The sequence below is a fragment of the Hyperolius riggenbachi genome, chromosome 9 (genome assembly GCF_040937935.1).
Source record: "Hyperolius riggenbachi isolate aHypRig1 chromosome 9, aHypRig1.pri, whole genome shotgun sequence".
NCBI lineage: Eukaryota > Metazoa > Chordata > Amphibia > Anura > Hyperoliidae > Hyperolius > Hyperolius riggenbachi.
In genome coordinates this window covers 97,131,272-97,151,246 of record NC_090654.1, presented here as the reverse complement: position 1 = coordinate 97,151,246, position 19,975 = coordinate 97,131,272, and the positions used below count along the sequence as shown (strand labels likewise).

The 19,975-nt window shown below is 41.9% G+C and overlaps 1 protein-coding gene across 1 annotated transcript in view; it reads right to left on the bottom strand.

The window, feature by feature from the left end:
* RPRD2 (regulation of nuclear pre-mRNA domain containing 2) overlaps positions 1-19,975 on the bottom strand; it is a 117,512-nt gene that overhangs the window by 10,231 nt on the left and 87,306 nt on the right. The window contains exons 8-12 of the mRNA XM_068253235.1: positions 18,443-18,569; positions 18,169-18,344; positions 11,852-12,140; positions 8,252-8,584; positions 7,805-7,996 (exon numbers count right to left, since the gene is read on the bottom strand). Coding sequence (XP_068109336.1) covers positions 7,805-7,996; positions 8,252-8,584; positions 11,852-12,140; positions 18,169-18,344; positions 18,443-18,569 — 1,117 coding nt within the window. The remainder of the gene's footprint in view (positions 1-7,804; positions 7,997-8,251; positions 8,585-11,851; positions 12,141-18,168; positions 18,345-18,442; positions 18,570-19,975) is intronic.

Below are 19,975 nucleotides of genomic sequence, written 5' to 3'. Positions count from 1 at the left end.
TTTTCAACCACAATAACTATGTGACGACAAGAAAGAAGCTGTCAATTCCATGCCTACAAATTCACTTTTTTAGGCAGCAAAACAAAAACAAGTAAAACAGCCTGGTTATAAACGTTTTGCACCGTACATACAAATGTTTATTTCATCATGTCGCCTCGTAGGGCTGAACGATTTTCGGTTTTAAACCGAAAATCGTGATCAGGGGTAAGACTATCTTGAGATCGTCAGAGCTGTGGTTTTCGCCGCTTCTGGTACCTGCTCTCAGCTCCCTCCTCCTCCTTAGTTGCGTACAAGCCGTACATAAGTAAAAGCAGTAGATGCTGGAGAGAAGGCCAGTGAGGGGTTAATGATTCAGATCATACCCCCTCCCTCAAGGTGTGACAGCCAGGCTGGTGAATGAGACAGACACAGGAAGGATGGCTCGTCCCGCCCCTAGATTTTCGGTTTTATTTTTGATTATTTTCTGTATGTACTGGTAGAGACTGGTCATTATCTCTGGTGCATTGCCTTCTGGTTATCTCCTGCTGAGTAGAACAATGCCTAATTGGTTAGAAGATAGATCTATCTGGAAGGTAAATCTAAAGGTCCGTACACACGCCGGACTGGAGGCAATGACGGGTCCGTCATCACCTCCCGCTGGGTGGGCGTTCCAACGACAGTCCGGCGTGTACGCACTGTCGGTGGACTGATACGGCTGTTTCTGAGCGATCCGCCGGGCGGTTCGCTCAGAAACAGCCGTATCAGTCTGCAGACAGACTGTACACACGCCGGACTGTCGTTGGAACGCCCACCCAGCAGGAGGTGACGACGGACCCGTCGTTTCCTCCAGTCCGGCGTATGTACGGACCTCAATGCTGGGAATACACGGCTCAAATGTGAGCCATTTAGATGGCTCGATAGATAATTTCCGACATGTCTGATCTCTGGCCCGATCGTTTCGCCGCTCGATTCTGCATGGAGGACAATGGGAAAAGATAAGAAAAACGAGCGGAGGATAAGAATCGCCTGCAGAATCGAGCAGGCAAAACGATCGGGTACGGAATCGAGCGGCAAAATGGAGCAGTGTATGCCCAGTATAAAGGTTCATACACACCTAACTATCTGTCCAACTATCTGCCAAACTTGTCTGTTAAACCCCATACGTTTGTTGTGAAACAAAAACAAAAAAGTATTTTGCTATTGTTCAAACAGCTGATAAGCCTGATAAGTCAATCCAACTGTTGGATTGACTTATCAGTCTTATCAGCTTTTTGAACAATAGCAAAATACTTTTTTGTTGTTTCAACTTGTTTCACAACAAAAGCTGTGTGACAATTGTGCTGCATAAAGACCACTGTTGAGCGTGTGAATGGGGCTTAACAGGCAAGTTTGGCAGATAGTTGGACAGATAGTTGGTAGGTGTATATGAAGAAAATCTCATGCTGTGTAAACACGATGCGTTTTTTTCAGTCGATTTTCCGTCCGATCGATTTCCGATTCGATTTTCCGATTCAATTCTGTTATCTTTTCTTATCTATTTTATTAGTATAAGTATTTATAGAGCGCCAAGATCTTCCACAGCTGTACAGAGTATATATTGTCTTGTTACTGTCTCTCAAGAGGACCTCACAATCTAATCCCTACTGTGGTCCTATGTCCATGTATGGTATGTATCGTGTAATGTATCGTAGTCTAGGGCCAATTTTAGGGGGAAGCCAATTAACTTATCTGTATGTTTTTGGGATGTGGGAGGAAATCTGAGTGCCCAGGGGAAACCCACGCAGACATGGGGAGGACATACAAACTCCTTGCAAATGTTGACCTGGCTGGGATTGGAACCGCTGCAAGGCGAGAGCGCTAACCACTACGCCACCGCACTACACCATTTTCTTCCTGGAGTAATAAGCTGCACAATACGGGAGCCTATTACTAAGTTCTACACCTGGGTTAAAGCTGGGTTCACACACGGGGTTTTGTGTCATGGTTGGTCAGAGTGATCCGATCTTTCCTTGTGTATTGAAAATAGTGTATCAAAACGAAAACGCAATTTGACAGAAATCGCGCAATTCAATATTTTCCTAAAAATCTTTCAGGCCTATCGCTTTGGGTACACTTAAGTTTTAATTTTTTCAACCTTGGTATTCTATAAAACAATGCAAAAAAACTTCGGATGTCGTAGTGCGTATTGAGCAGACTACATCTCTTATGAACCAGGAATGGCCTTGTTACTTCCCCTTCCCCATTTGGTCAACATGATAAGTTGTTTCACTGATAAAAAGAAACTTCGCAAGATATTTGGAACAAATAAGCATTACAACAGTTTTCTCTGACAGTTAATCATGCATTTTTCCTTCATAGGCCAGGTCAACATCTCGAGGAGTTTTTATGTTCTCCCCGTGGGTTTCCTCCGGACATTCTGGTTTCCTCCCACATCCCAAAATCATACAGATACGTTAATTGGCTTCCCCCTAAATTTGGCCCTAGACTATGATACATGCACTACATGATACATACACAGACACAGGACTATGGTAGGGAGAAGATTGGGAGCCCCATCTGAGGGACAGTTCATGACAAGAAAATATATACTCTGTATAGCGCTGCATAATATGTCGGCGCTGTATAAATAAAAGATCATCTTCTTTCCTGCTTTAAATGCAAAAAGGTAAACTATAGTAAAACCTCCACTATTTGAAACTCAGGCATCTGCCAGTCTCAACCGACTGACATGCCTGAGAGGGAGAACGGGGTGGAACTTTAGCCAAGCTGTTTGCAGGAGAAGAGACTTATCAATCCTTGAGGTGTCTTCTACACTTCCTGCAGCTTTCCTGCCTCCATGTACAGGTCCCGACGTATTGCCTGACCCACATCGGGTCACATGCACACTTTGGGAGCTGTACACAGAGGATGCAGGAAAGCCTCTAGGGTAGAAGACGGCACCCGAAGCACTGGCAAGTCACTTCTGCTGCACGCAGATCTGCATGCATTTTAAGCAAGCACACATCTGGCATCAGGCAATGCCTGTCTGTGCCATATACCGGGGGTCTTTCTTGTGTACACATACTAATGAAATATACTTTTCATATCACCAAGTATTATGCAACATAGGCCAGTTATAACATTGCCTTGATAAAGGAGTGTATGCAGGTCATCAAGGCCCATAATCCTCAACCTCAAGACATCCGGTAAAGTCATGAAAATTCTTATCTGCTAAATTAGGTCAGTACCACTAGCGTATAGGCAATCTACAGCTAAAGAAGGAGTTGCACCAGCCCTGCATTCTCCCGATTGTGCCTCACCTTGCTACTTTTTTATGCCTTAATAAAGAGTGACACACTCAAATAGATCCCAAAAAGCAAAGACTGCTTAGGGTAAGGTGGCCTTTAAGTTATACCACTGTAGAATAATTTTTCAAGTCAGTCCTGCTAGTTAATACATAACCACAAATAACTGCTACATCAAAAAAAAACAAAAACCAAAATATCTGGTCTAATGTGTAGATAGATATATATATATATATATATATATATATATATATATATATATATATATGAAATTTTAATGCACAAATACGTGAAATAAATACAAATAATTTCAAAATAAGAGCAAGTAGCGGAGCCCCTTAAACCACGTAGCTGGTTTTACTTTTTTTATACCACCCGGTTGGAAAAAAAATTCTGGGTAGAACACTGACTGATGTGCTACAAACCAATGGGTCAGGATTCATATGCATGCTGCTATCCACTGTCCTAAAGTAATGCATGGAAACTATAACCTATAAATATTTTCTCATTTTAGGAAGACAATTAAGCAGTCTGAGAAGCGAATGCTTAGGTTCCTTTAGGAACAAAAAGACCCCCCTACCATCCCCCCAAAAATAAAGAAATCACTGCCTGCTGTCCATGGAGAAAAGCTAGCCAAATGCAATCTGTTGCAGGCAGTAATTTGCACTTTTGCTAAATTCTTTAGGCTTTGAAATGCATTATAAAAACCAAAAGGTAAAACTAGAACTTTAACCAATTAGCATTCCTGGACGTGAGTTTCACGTCATGCTCTGTCCTGCCTGCATTCCCAGACGTGGAACTCACGTCCTGCAGTCTAAACAGCGCTGCGCGCGCGCATGCGAGTCCGCGCGATCCTCTCATTGGTGCATGTGAACAGAAGTTCACAGAACCAATGAGATCGTTTTTACTGTGAATAACAGCTGCCATAGCCAATGGCAGCTCTCATTCACACTGTGACAATGTAAACATTACATTGTTGCCACCTAAAGCTGCTGAAGCCTCAGACCTCTCGTCAGTGTGAGATCTGAGGTGGAGCAGCTTGTATGCAGAGCTGTGTGAGCTGTGTGATCCACTAGTGAAATAAATTGTATTTTATTGCAGTTTTTGAACCCCTTCCCAGTTTAACTATCCCTTGTGTGTTCAGTACACTGTACTGATCACACTGTACTAATCTAGCTGATCTAGCTGTCCTAGTCCCTTTTTATACTGCCCCCCTCCCCCCCTATTAGTGTTTTAGTTTGCTGACCCCTTATTGATCAGTTGATCGTCATCTGATCTTCTGATCTCATCTCTCTCCCCCTCACATCACCGTGCTCTCTTCTACTTCCATTCCCAGCACTTCTTTTCCTCATCTATATATATATATATATATATATATATATATATATATATATATATATATATATATATATATATATATATATATATATATATATATATATATATATATATATATATATATATATATATATATATATATCAATCTTTCTATTATCTCTTTATCTTGTTCTGTACCCTATTTATAAAAAATGGCAAAGAGGCGATACACAGAACAGGAGATCGTTGCCTTGATGGAAATCAGCGGCAGCGACGAAGAATCTGACGGCGAAGAATGGCTGCCGGTTAAACATTCCGACCCGCTGTCAGACGGCGACTCCAGCTCTGATGAAGGTGAAGGGCATCAGAGCAGGCAAGAGTTGCTACTGTGCATCCTGTTGTCACTGCATCAGTTCCCAGTGGCAGCGACTCTGAGACACAGGTGTCATCAGATCGCAGAGGAGGGAGCACAGCAGGCACTAGTGCTCCAGGGGCTAGCAGCCAGCAGCAAAGTCAGCAGGTACCACTGGACATTTCACACCTACTGTGGGTACCGCCAAACATGCAAGCACCCCAAATCCCTCCTTTCATTGCAAACAGTGGCTTAATGGTTGACATGACAGGGAATATGTCACCATTCAAATTTTTCCAGCAATTCGTCAATGACGATTTTTTGCAATTTATTGTCGAGCAGACAAATTTGTATGCCTCTCAATTTATTGCGTCCCACCCCAGGTCCACTTATACCCGGAAATGGACACCAACAAACTTGTCTGAGTTGAAAGTGTTTCTAGGCCTAACTTTCAACATGGGGCTAACAAAAACAAAACAAAACAAAACAAACAAAAAAAAATAAAAAAAAAAATCGCAGCTCGCAATGTACTGGAGTACAAATACCATACACCACACCCCTCTGTAATCATCAACTATGCCAAAGCTGCGTTATCAGATGATCATGAGATTTCTGCATTTCAATGACAATAGTCAAAACAAGAGTCCAGACAATGCAGGCAGAGACCGGCTTTTTAAATTAAGGCCACTTATAAATCACCTGAATTTAAAATTCTGTGAAATTTGTGTGCCTGGAAGAGAAATCGCAATAGACAAATCTCTAATGCCATTTCATGGCCGGCTTGGATTCAAACAATTCATCCCCAGTAAACGAGCCAGGTATGGGGTAAAGCTCTATAAGCTTTGCGAAAGCGGATGAGGGTACACCTTTGCATTTCGCATCTATGAGGGGCGAGATAGCCTGCTACAGCCAGAGGGGTGCCCAGCAGATATGGGAGCCAATGGAAAAATTGTGGTGGACCTCATGACCCCCTTACTAAATAAGGGGTATCATCTATTTGTAGACAATTTCTACACCAGCTTGCCACTTTTTAAATTTCTTTTTTCGGCTGACACCGTTGCCTGTGGTACCATCAGGGCAAACCGAAAAGGCTTTCCGCAAGAAGTCCTGAAAAAAAAATTGAAAAAAGGGGGAGACTTGTAGTCTGCGCAGCAATGAAGTCCTGGCACTAAAATACAAGGACAAAAAAGATGTGCTTATGCTGTCCACCATGCACACAGAGGGCACAGTGTTAGTGACGTCTCGCCGATCAGAGACTGTCAAGCCTATTGCGATTGATGACTACAACAAGCATATGGGAGCAGTGGATCTGTCCGACCAGATGTTGGCCCCATATTTGGTAGCTAGAAAAACTAAATCCTGGTACAAGAAGGTAGGGATTTATTTGCTACAAATGGCAATGTTCAACGCCCATGTGACATACAGAAAAGCAGGCAATACCGGGTCATACCTGCAGATCATTGCATCTTTCCTTTTTGGATCTGGCACAACACCAGTACGCAGTGACCAATCCCAGTGCGAAGACATAATCAGACTCTGCGACAGGCACTTTATGGAATCACTCCCTCCTAATCCCCTGAAAAAATATCCTCAGAAGAGGTGCAAAGTATGTGCCAAATATCAAATAAGAAAGGACACAAGATATTACTGTCCAGATTGTCTCTCCAACCCAGGCCTCTGCTTTACTCCGTGTTATAAAATATACCATACGGTCACCAATTATTAGAACCATGCCTATCTCCCCAAAAAATTTCTGTAGCCACCAGCTCTATTTGAAAAAACAAAAAAAACAAAAAACACTTTTCCAAAAATAAAGAAAATAGACCAGGGGCAGCCTAAGGCATGTGCCATTAATTAAGGGCCACCATTCCCAGTGGGCCACCACATTATGTTCTTATTGTTACAGTTGGTCATTGTTTATGACTTTTTTTTTCTTTTTATGTTGCAGTTATACACATAAATTCTTTCTTTCTGCAGCTCCTGCACAGGCTGAATATAATGGTAAACTACATGATCATCTAGTAACAAAATAAGGCTTATGGCACATCATTTTCATCGTGAGAAGCTGAAGAATACATTTTCCGGTGTTTTATTTCAGTGGCACCTGTCACTTTCAAAATGCTTAGCGACAAACTGTCACCAACAGTCAAAAAAATATTTATTTTCTAACAAGTGGTCACACTTGTGCAATTTTCAGCAAAACCACAAAAATGTAACGGACACAATACACCCATCTTTGTATAGCCCTGGATCTCTACTTTTCAAAATGGTGGCACTTGTAGTACTTATTTTCTGTTCTGACACACATAGGACTCTGTGAAGGAAGTGTGACGCTATAAAAAGGAAAGAAAAAAAAATGCCCTTCAAAAATCCAAGTACGCAGGTCTCTTATAAAGCCCCACTACGTGGTCAGCTAGTAACAAAATAAGGCCTATGGCACATCATTTTAACCAGGAAGGGCCAAAGAACATTTTTTGAAGTGTTTTATATCAAAATCACTTGTCATGTGAAAATTAGGCAGGGTGAAAAGTGCCAAAAATGTATATTTTCTGCTTTTACATCTGTTTTTCCTTGTCATATGCATATGAAATAGAATAATTGCTTGGAAACAATATTACTGAGAGAAAGCCTAGATTGTCCTGAAAAAAAACACCACATGTTTCAATTAGATAGCATAAGTAATTAAAAAGTTATTACTGTATTAAAAGCAACACAGCTGAGTATCAACATTGTCAGGAATCTGAAGGGGGTAAAAACCCAAGAATGCAAAGTGGTTAAATAAGATGACCTTGTTGCAGCAGTAGTTACAATAAATTAAGAGTACTAGAAAAATCTGCTTAAACACATCAGCAGCATTTACTAAAAATGTTACCTTGCAAGTTTGATGCAGTAGAACCCTGCGTTTTAGACAACACAGAAAGGATGCTTTCAGGTGTAAAATCAACTTTGGAGAGGATGTTGGCCAAAGGGTTCATTGTGCTCTGAGATGAAGGCTTTCCTGTACCAGTTACGTTTGTATTAGGTGTTGTTGGAGTACCAGGCGAGGGCTTTGCTGCAGGACTGACTACATTTAGATAGGTGAAAAAAAATAAAATAAAGGTCAAACTTATCTGAGATTATAAGAAGTTTGTTTGCAATTGTATTGAAAAAAAACAAAGAGAGACTATAAATGTAAATACAATTCCAAGATAAATCTTAAATTACTATTGAGCACAGCTTTAACCTATAATACTGAATCAAATCATTAACTGTAGATATATCAATTGATACTGTACATCAGATTTAAAGCAAGCGCAAAGAAGAAAAAAAAAAATCTTACCAGTAGTTTTCATGGCAGAAGTTAAACTACTTAGGATGGAACTTATCTTCCCCAAGTCCACATTAGCTAAGTTTGGCAATGCAAGGGGAATTGACGGAGGTATAACGGGAGTTGTCACGGTTTTAGGAGTGGCAGTTCCTGGTGTTGAAGTAGCAGGAGTACTAGGGGAGGTGGGAGTAGGAGAAGGAGTACTGACGGCGACTGGTGCAGCTGTAGAGACAGATGCTACAGGAGATGCTGTGCCTGTGACATCAGAGACTGACGAAGAAGCAGTGACTGCTGTCACTTTTTGAGATGATGTAGACGCTTCTGAGTGGTTGCTTCGATCGTCAACTACAGATCAAAAGAAAAACAAAAAAACACCTTCACAAGCAATTTATGATCCTCTTAAAATACAAAGCAACAATATCTATCAATGCAAAGGGCCTACATTGCAAAAATCACCACAGAATATATAGAACCCCTTGTCCGACAGGTTATGCACTGTTTTATCACATGGTTTTTCTGAGTGTTTCTTGATAGAAAGTGATCCCCACAGATAGCCATTCCTTCTCTACATCCTAACCCTAACGACTAAAGGGGGTAGTATATATTCTGTCGTGGGAGGAACCGAGCGAGATGCAGCAACGACTCCAATGTGCATAAGGAGACTGGATGAGCATTGTAATAGCCATTCATGATGCCAATTATCTGCCTGGATGCGTAAGTGCAATGCATATGCGCCCAGAGGCTGTGTTTTATAGTTTTACACAATTGTCTGTTCTTATATATATTGAGATTCATCGGTTTGGTTAAAGAGCCAGTTAAGACTTGGGAGCTTCACGTGTGTCATCTTCTTAGGGTATGACTGTACATATTACACCTGCAAGATCGAGGTGGGCGGCAACTGGTGAGACAGTTGCAGTGTGATCACTGAGGTGTTGTGTTGCAGTGGGTAGGGGCACCCCACACGGAATGAGGATCATTGATGCCAAATTGTTGTAGCAGTACTACTCTATGTGGAGTTGATTTATATTTTTAAAGAGTTTAGGATTCACAGAGAGGATCTTCAGTATAATACGCATGACCCACCTGAAACCTGAGGTGGCTCATATCTGGTGAGCATTTAGATATTGGGGATCATGTTCTGCACAGAAAGTGTCACAGTTTATCACAGACATTGGTGTTTGAGTTATGGGAATTCCAGCTTGAACGTCATTACCCTATGTGGAGTCTTATTTTACATTATAGGCATATGTGGAGAGCGCAGCAGGATTTGCATTGAACAAACAGCACTGATTATTCAATGAAAGTAATGAAAAAAAAAAACAAAAAAAAAACCTTGGTTTTGACTTAGAACGCTCAGCACTGTGAAGCAGGCATCATGCAGTGGCCAAATGTAATACTGCAGAATAAAGACTAAAATAAAAATATAAGCCTATTAACCTTTTCTGTAGACTTATAGTTGAGTATATACGGTACATATAAGCACATTTGTAAAATGTGCATTCCTCCTATAGTAAAATGAGCTATAAAATTACTTTTCTCCTTTTCCCCTATGTTATTGTCACTTGCAGTAGGTGGTGAATATCTGACAAAACCCTTCCCTCCATGGGAGACTTAAGGTGGCCATACACTTATAGATTTGCAGCAGATTCGACCATCAGATAGATTTTTGGCAGATGCCTGTCAAGTCGAATCTGACAGGAATCTTTCTGATGTGTGCCACACATTAGGAACAGATTTCCAATAGATTTCAGAATAAACTCTATTGTAAATTGATCTAAATGCATTATTGGACCATTAGATCCAATGCAACTGTATGGGCCATCGATCTGCTGCCAGCAGCAAATAGACCTAGATTTTCCATCCAGTCAGATCAAAAGATGGAAATCGGCCACAAATCGATCGAATGGGAAAATTTGATATAACGTATTTTTCAGACTATATACGAATGTATATAGTACGAATGTGCCCCCAGAGTGCAGAGAAAGCTGCAACACCTTATCTATCCTGCATGCGTACGAGTCCCCGTCTCCTGCCACAGTCAGACTCATACATTGCATCAGTGCGCTGTCTTCTGTCCCTCTCACGTGACCTACTGGCACATGTGCACATGACGTGGCAGCGAGGTAGGCAGATGTGAGCATTGATTCTGGGACTCCATGCGCGGTGTGCTCAACCACACGAAGGAACGCACATCACCGTGGCTGCAAGAGGCAGCGAAAGTAGCGTGGCTGTGGAGCGCTCCACCCCCGCTCTGCTGAAACTCTGCCCGGGGTGATCAGCTGGTTGCTCTGTCGGGCTGCAAGAGTGGCAGAGAAAGTAGTGTGGCTGTGGAGTGCTCTAGCCCCGATATGCTCAAGCTGTGTTGATCAGCTCACAGAGGCGCTCAAGCTTTGATGTTACTAGCAGATGCTTTTTTACTCTTATCTGTATTGCCTTAGGAAGCAGGTTTACCTGCGAAATGCGTTGCAGTTTATGTTGGAGTACCCAATAGGGACAAACAAATGCAAACACATGCTCATCAATAAAATAGAGAAGGTAAATTTAAGGTGACATCTGTAAATGTAACCTGCAACAATACAGAAAGAATACAGATAGTAGAGCAAGTCAAATGCAAATGAAGACAGCCTGTGTGTCAGTGTTGTTAGAACCTCCCTTTACCCCCCCGCATAGCCTAGACAGGACAAGCTGAGGCCTGAATAAATTACAGCACTCAAAGTGCTAGCAGTGCCCCTGAGTGACCATGCTGTCCTACAAACCTCGGCTGGCACCAGCTTCCGCAACTCACACAGCCAGGACACATGATTGCACATGGAATGCTCAGAGGTCAAGCTTTGGGGCAGATCTCACCACTCGTCCTAGAGAATCTTCAATACCGAGGCCAGCAGTATTCTTCCCTGATCTAACAACCAGCTGATCAACACAGCAAGCCAAAAGGATAAAAGGGACTAAATGAGCTTAAAAAGGTCCATTACACTCCTGAGCCATGGACACACCAAGTTTAGTATTTTTTCCCCCCAGATTTTTGCCCTCTAAACCTAGGTGCGACTTCGAAAAATACGGTAATCGATTTCTGATCAATCGATTCTATAGAATCGATCAATTTAAGGCTGAAATCGACCAGTGTATGGGCCCCTTTAGCAATTCCTTTATTCTTTACAAAAGCACTCCTTGGATAAAATCTTTACAAAGATGCCAGCCAGTCTAACTATTCGTTTGTATATTATTATGGCAGCTGAACTGAGCAAGTGGCATTCAGGAATTGCTTTTAAAAATCAAGATAGTCCTGAGAATCCCCCATGAAGAGAGACTAATCCAAAATATCAGATTTTTACTACGTACTGTGAGTGACAGCTACATAGAAGTAATCTGAAGCTTATTTATTCTATATGTATACATACACACGTATTTTACAATTTTTTCAGATCATAGGCTTTTAGTAATGGAAGAGCTCAAAACCATTTACTTGAGATGTGCAAATCATTTAAGGGGCTGTCAAGAAATACTGGAAATTTCCTGCTGCTAAAAGGGAAAGAAGTGTTTTAAATAGATTGCCTTATCTTTACTGCAGAAGCCATGCAATCTTCACAATAGACAGCTACAATTACAACTTACGAATAATGGCAGGCATTTCCTCGTCTGCATCCTCATCAGAAAGCTCCATGTCCTCCACTATACGGTTGTCCTTTGGAGGCTCTGAGGAATCTGACAGTAAGGGTTCAACCTCCGGTGACAATGGGCTTTCATCACCCATACCTTGGAATGGGGACTCTGAGCCAGTAGGAGAAGGAGCATCAATGCCAGGAGAGGGAACTGGAGACTCCTCGGGGTCAGGAAGAGTTGCTTTTAGCTGGTCAAGCTTCTTTTTCAAATTGTTCACTCTATTGGCAAATGTTTTATAAGCCTAAGAAAAAGTCAAAGGGGGGAACACAGTAAGGTTAATAGCTTTTATCTGCATCAGCCAAACACATTCTTCCAGCACTGAAAACCCCTCCACAAAGTGTAAACCACAAAGTCAAAAAAAGGTAAGTAATGAAGACTACAATAAAAATACACCAATTATAACAAAATGTCAATCAAGACAAGTGTTTCACAGATTAAAAGAACTATACAAAAACAATTATCCAGTTAGACCATAGATAAAAAGTACTTGAGGCAAACATGACAGAGCCCACCAAGAGGCGCGCAGTCAAAGGGTAAGAGTCCACTATAAGCATGTGAATTTGCATGCTATTTTCCGGACGTGATATTGCATGCAAATTCACATACATATGTGCATGCAGACACATGAGGGACACCAGATATAGCACATCCTTCAGTATTTTCCAGTTGCGATCATTACTCGCAATCAGCCGCAAGGAAAAATTGCAGAAGACATTGGGGTGGGCACACTCCCAGCCCGATCAAAGAATAGTGACTCCCAGCAGCATGACCATAAGGCAGAGGCGGCAGGGGTTGCTCAGCACATGGACATCCCCAAGATTAACCCCTTTTAGGGATACAAAAAAAAAAATGAAAATGGGAGCCTTGACCTTTACGTGTTTCCACTGCATGAACACAAGAGACGGACAGTACAATACACGTTATATAAGTAGAGCTAGTATTTATCTACTTATACAGGTCCTTCTCAAAAACTTAGCATATTGTGATAAAGTTCATTATTTTCTGTAATGTACTGATAAACAGACTTTCATATATTTTAGATTACACACAACTGAAGTAGTTCAAGCCTTTTATTGTTTGAATATTGATGATTTTGGCATACAGCTCATGAAAACCCCAAATTCCTATCAAAAAATTAGCATATCATGAAAAGGTTCTCCAAACGAGCTATTAACCTAATCATCTGAATCAACTAATTAACTCTAAACACCTGCAAAAGATTCCTGAGGCTTTTAAAAACTCCCAGCCTGGTTCATTACTCAAAACCGCAATCATGGGTAAGACTGCCGACCTGACTGCTGTCCAGAAGGCCATCATTGACACCCTCAAGCAAGAGTGTATGACACAGAAAGAAATTTCTGAATGAATAGGCTGTTCCCAGAGTGCTGTATCAAGGCACCTCAGTGGGAAGTCTGTGGGAAGGAAAAAGTGTGGCAGAAAACGCTGCACAACAAGAAGAGGTGACCGGACCCTGAGGAAGATTGTGGAGAAGGACCGATTGCAGACCTTGGGGGACCTGCGGAAGCAGTGGACTGAGTCTGGAGTAGAAACATCCAGAGCCACTGCGTGCAGGCGTGTGCAGGAAATAGGCTACAGGTGCCGCATTCCCCAGGTCAAGCCACGTTTGAACCAGAAACAGCGGCAGAAGTGCCTGACCTGGGCTACAGAGAAGCAGCACTGGACAGTTGCTCAGTGGTCCAAAGTACTTTTTCGGATGAAAGCAACTTTTGCATGTCATTCGGAAATCAAGGTGCCAGAGTCTGGAGGAAGACTGGGGAGAGGGAAATGTCAAAATGCCTGAAGTCCAGTGTCAAGTACCCACAGTCCGTGATGGTCTGGGTGCCATGTCAGCTGCTGGAGTTGGTCCATTGTGTTTTATCATGGGCAGGGTCAATGCAGCTAGCTATCAGGAGATTTTGGAGCACTTCATGCTTCCATCTGCTGAAAAGCTTTATGGAGATGAAGATTTCATTTTTCAGCACGACCTGGCACCTGCTCACAGTGCCAAAACCACTGGTAAATGGTTTACTGACCATGGTATTACTGTGCTCAATTGGCCTGCCAACTCTCCTGACCTGAACCCCATAGAGAATCTGTGGGATATTGTGAAGACAAAGTTGAGAGACGCAAGACCCAACACTCTGGATGACCTTAAGGCCGCTATTGAAGCATCCTGGGCCTCCATAACACCTGAGCAGTGCCACAGGCTGATTGCCTTCATGCCACGCCACATTGAAGCAGTCTGCAAAAGGATTCCCGACCAAGTATTGAGTGCATAACTGAACATAATTATTTGAAGGTTAACTTTGTTTTAAAAAGTTTTCTTTTATTGGTCGGATGAAATATGCACATTTTTTGAGATAGGAATTGGGGGTTTTCATGCGCTGTATGCCAAAATTATCAATATTAAAATAATAGGCTTGAATTACTTCAGTTGTGTGTAATGAATCTAAAATATACTGTATATTCCTGCGTATAAGACTACTTTTTAACCCTTGAAAATCTTCTGAAAAGTTGGGGGTCTTCTTATACGCCGGGTGTCATTGATGCCGGGTGATACGCCCTGTCCCATACTGCCTCTCAGATCTCCCTGCTAAGGGAGCGCAATCTACCGCTCTGATAAACATGTAGACAAGGAAAGCTGACCAGTCTACTTAAGGAGAGTTGACCAATGCAACAAATCAATTGACTATTTACTGTTATATACTGGGTAACACATACAGTAAAGCACCAGTATCTGTTCATACACAGCAACAGTACATGATTTTTTAATTTTAATTTGGTGTGTGTTGGACGAGGGGTAGTGTTATACGGCAAGTATATCCCAAACTCTATACTTTAACTGGAAAAGTTGGGGGTCGTCTTATACACCCAGTCGTCTTATACGCCGGAATATACGGTATGTAAGTCTAATGTTTATCAGTACATTACAGAAAATAATGAACTTTATCACAATATGCTAATTTTTTGAGAAGGACCTGTATATGTGTTTTTTTTCCGGAGATAGTATGGCCGACAGCTCCTCATTAAAATAAAGATTTTGTGGCAGTTATTGAGTTTCTGGGCACTTCAACATACTGCAGGAGACAGGGCAGCTACAGCCACCCCCTGCTTCAGAGCCCTGTGCAATAAAATAATAGCTGTTGAAGAATCTCCTTTGTTTTTGGCTACAAGGAGAATATCTCAGTAGCACAGAAATATAAATAGAGAGATGGGAGGGGTAGGGTGGTTTGTGTGCCCAAGAAAAGAAAAACACTAGATGGACCCAAATGTGATTTAGGTCCTACGGCAGAACAGCGCTTTACAGATGTTTTTGTTGGTGCCCCTCTCCAGTTTCCTTCTCAACTACATCATGCAGTTAGTGAGGTGATAGAGGCATTGCCAGGACAGTTTTTTTTGTTTGTTTAATCAAGTGAAATCAAACTGTCATTTTAACATAAAAATGGGACCCAAGATGTCAGTCAGCCATTTTGCAAATGGCATATTCTCTTCTAAGGAAAGTATGAGTGGCATGTAAAAGCACAAACCTTAACACAGGCCTATTTAACTGACCACACATTTCTCTGCTTTACTTTAGAAGTCCTGACGAAAGATCTTTTGCGTCACAAGATCGGGTAAACTTATAGTGTGAAAGAGTCCTAATAGAATATCCAAGCAGCTCGGGGTGACCCAAAAACTACCAGGAAGGTATAGGTGTCTTAAAGAGACTGAAAAGCCTAATGTGTCCCTGGAGAGGGTAATACTGTAACTTTAGAGTTTGTGCATTTGTGACTCACTTATTTCTTACATATGCAAGATCAGAAAGCCAATTTGCATAGGCTCACTTGAAGGGGCACTACAGCGGAAAAAAAAACTGTAAAATTAAAAATGTGCAAACATATACAAATAAGACTTATGTTTTTTCCAGAGTAAAATGAGCCATAAATTATTTTTCTCCTATGTTGCTGTCACTTACAGTAAGTAGTAGAAATCTGACAGAAGTGACAGGTTTTGGACTAGTCCATCTCTTCATAGGGGATTTTCAGCAAGGCTTTTATTCTTTATAAAGATATTCCCTAAAAAGGTTTTAAACAACGATGCTGGCCAGCTTCCCTGCTTGCTACACAGTTTTTTGGCAGTTGGACAGAGCAATTGTCATTCACTAATGCTGCATACACACTTGAGATAAAAGTCTCTGGAAAAGGCAAGATCACAGACCAATTTTACCCCATTCCATGTAGTATGAGAGCCATACTCTACACAGTCTATTCTATGGAGCTGCACTCCTCATCAGATAAAATCTTTGCAAGATGCTGCACACAAAGATGCCCTTACACATTCAAAAGATCATTATCTGCAAAAGATCTCTTCCTGCAATAGATCCATTCCTTCAAAATGCATTCATAGTCTATGAGATCTGCAGATCCCCATACACACCTTGTTTAACAGACTTCATCTGCATATCTGGCAATCATCTGCAGATCTGAAAATCCATCCTGGTGGATCTGATCTGCAGATGATTGCCTGCTAAACAAGGTGTGTATGATGATCTGCAGATCTCATAGACTATGAATGCATTTTGAAGGAATGGATCTATTGCAGGAAAAGATCTTTTGCAGATACTGATCTTTTGAGTGTGTACGGGCATCTTTGTGTGCAGCATCTTGCAAAGATTTTATCTGATGGGGAGTGCAGCTCCATAGAATAGACTGTGTAGAGTATGGCTCTCATACTACATGGAATGGGGTATAATTGGTCTGTGATCTTGCCTTTTCCAGAGACTTTTATCTCAAGTGTGTATGCAGCATAAGTGCTTTTGAAAATAAATACATCCCTGAGAATCCCCTATAAAGAGATGGACTAGTCCAAAGCCTGTCACTTCTGTCAGATTTCTATTACCTACTGTAAGTGACAGCAACATAAGAGAAAAGTAATTTATGGCTTATTTTACTCTGGAAAAAATGTACTTATTATTAGTATAGGTTTGCACATATCTTAAATTTTACAGTTTTTTGCTGTAGTGCCCCTTTAAAGGAGCACCATGATGAAATACTACAGTTTTAAAGTCATATGAACCCATACATACAACATGTACATTAACCCAGAGTAAATGCAGTTTAACTTTTTTTTTTTTTTTTTACTTCCATGTAGCTGTCGCCTACAGTAGGCATTATAATCTAACAACTCAAACTCTTACTGACAGGTTTTGCATTTCTATCTCCTCATGGGGGACTGTCACAATTTCTTTGAATTTTCCCAGGCACTCCTGGAATTGCGGTGGCACAGTCCAGCTGGCTGAATAGTGGCAAATGGGTAGGCAGTTTTGTAAATGCCCTTTTCAGGGAGTGGTTTTCAGACAATTAAAAGAAACTGAGAATCCGCCATGAGGAAGTTAACTAGACCAAAACCAATCAGATTTTTATCATCTTTTGAAAGTGACAGCTACACAGTAAGTGAAAAATTAATGGTGCATTTACTCTGGGACAAGTGTACAATTTTTTTTTTTTTTAAGATTCTCCAGGTTTTCGCCACAATGCCCCTTTAATGACTAAATAATTCAGATGCAAAAAAAATGTAACTTATGTTGCAGATTGCATAATTATATTCAAAATGTTAAACAATTTAAGCTGTCTTATGTATACACTTAGAGCAGTGTTCCCCAACCCTGTCCTCAAGGCCCACCAACAGTGCATGTTTTGTGGAAATCCATAGAGGTAGTTAATCAGCTCTGCTGAGACACGAATTACCCCACCTGTGGATGTTTGTGGTTTCCTGCAAGACATGTACTGTTGGTGGGCCTTGAGGACAGGGTTGGGGAACTCTGTCTTAAGGTCCGTACACACGCCGGACTTTAGGCAACGACGGGTCCGTCGTTGCCTCCCGCTGGGTGGGCGTGCCAGCGACAGTCCGGCGTGTGTACGCTCTGTCAGACTGATACGGCTGTTTCTGAGCGATCCGCCGGGCGGATCGCTCAGAAACAGCCGTATCAGTCTGACGACAGAGCGTACACACGCCGGACTGTCGCTGGCACGCCCACCCAGCGGGAGGCAACGACGGACCCGTCGTTGCCTAAAGTCCGGCGTGTGTACGGACCTTTAGAGGAATGGTTTTACTTTCTAGTACAGATTTATTCAAAATGCCCTCAAAAGTGCTACTTGTAGATCTTATTCTCTGAATGGATTCAGCTTTGGGTAGCAGGGTTTTTAAGCAATGATTTATACACAGTCAGTTTATCTTTTACTTGTAGCACTTTTTATTCAAAGAGGCACAATGTTAAATGATACACATACATTCACCACAACTTTGACTTCCCGATATTGAGCCTCATAGAAAATGCCAGCGTTCTCCAATGCATCAGTTAGGGATGGACCATTTTTCACCTGCTTCTCAAGAGAATTCACAAATTCTTCAAGTTTAGAGCTGGCCTCTTCAAAATCCTTTGAAAATTTTTTCCCTCCAGCTTTATCTGCAGTGAAAAATTCAGGATTATTTTTTAAGGCACTTCAAACCACATGCATATTAAGAAGGGCTTTGCAACTACATTTAGTATGAGAAAAAAAATACCTTTTAGGCGTTTTAAGGTTTCTGTGCTGCAAACATCAACCCTCATGCTTGACAGCTGCTTTTCCTTAAAGTCAATATGGTCCACTGAACGCTTGTATGCCAACAGGTCATCAATTAGGCCTTGAGGCTGTGGAAAAGACAAAGTGACAAATTCACATTCTCTGAAAACCTTATTACCATTACAGTCACGCTATAAAGCAGGGGTCTCAAACTCAATTTACCTGGGGGGCCGCAGGAGGCAAAGTCAGGATGAAGCTGGGCCGCATAAGGAATTTCACAATCGCGGCACATTGCCGCCTCTGCCCGCCCCTCTCACTCTTCCTTCACAGAGGGGCGGGGAGAGGCGGCGATCTGTGCGGCGATTGACGTCAGGAGGGGCAGAGCTGAAGCTGAAAGCTCTGCCCCTTCCAGGAAATGCCGATGGATTGCCCCACGGGCGATTTGGGGGCTCTGCACCCCTTGTTTAGCAGCGGGGATGCGGCGGATTACTTGGGAGCACTGAAGCGAACTATAAGGAAGCTTCTGCCGGCGAGGGCCACAAGATATTGTATCGAGGGCCGCAAATGGCCCGCGAGCCGCGAGTTTGAGACCCCTGCTATAAACAATCCTGTTTTGGACACAGTAACTGCACAGATCAGCATCCATCCAAAGAAATCAGCATAAACAAAAGCAAACTAAAGAAGGCAACTTTGTGGTGTAAGCAGCATTTTTAAAATCCTAAAGTACTATTCAACACAATTTCCCAAATGAAAAAACTACCATTAACAAAAAAATGTAGGCAGAGATGCAATAATAATAGGTGCTTTGCGCTAAGCCCATTGAGGAAAACTTAGACGCCCCCCCACACACACACACTTGCTTCCCAATGTGAGCAAACTGATCTAAGTGGGCCCAAACCCCAGTAAATATATTGGGCAGCTTTAAGAGGTTCATACATCTAGCGATGATTGGCAGATTCGACCAAGAGACAAATCTCTCTGATTAAATCTGATTAGAGAGATCTGTAAGCTGCCCATACCCAATCTATTTCAACACGAAATCTCTTGGAATGGGCCAGGGGGCATATTTATACACTAGGGGTAACAGTGCTTGGAGTTTCATTGCCGTAACCGGCCAACCACAATGGCTTGACATCTTGCAGCATGTCTGATCAATACATGTGACCAATTTCAGCACGAAATTGGTCACGTCGATCGGGCATGCTCTTGGCGGCACAGATTTTCATTTGTCGATCAGCCACCAAGTCAAGAGATGTATGGCCATCTTTAGTCACGGATAAAATCTGCTCATAATTGAGCCAAACAGAACTTCTAATCTATTGAATGATTTTAAACAGTTTCATAATTTTGGGTCGGAGAAGACAACGGCTGCAAAAATCAGATTGAAGTGGAAGTGTCCAAGGTGGTAGACAGATTTCTACTTCGGATTAGGTTGCTGTGAAACCAAGAAACTTAAACCCCATCTGAAGGGAGGTATAACCAGGCTGACATTTATTATTAAACAATGCAGACTGCTCGACTCTACTGCCAATCC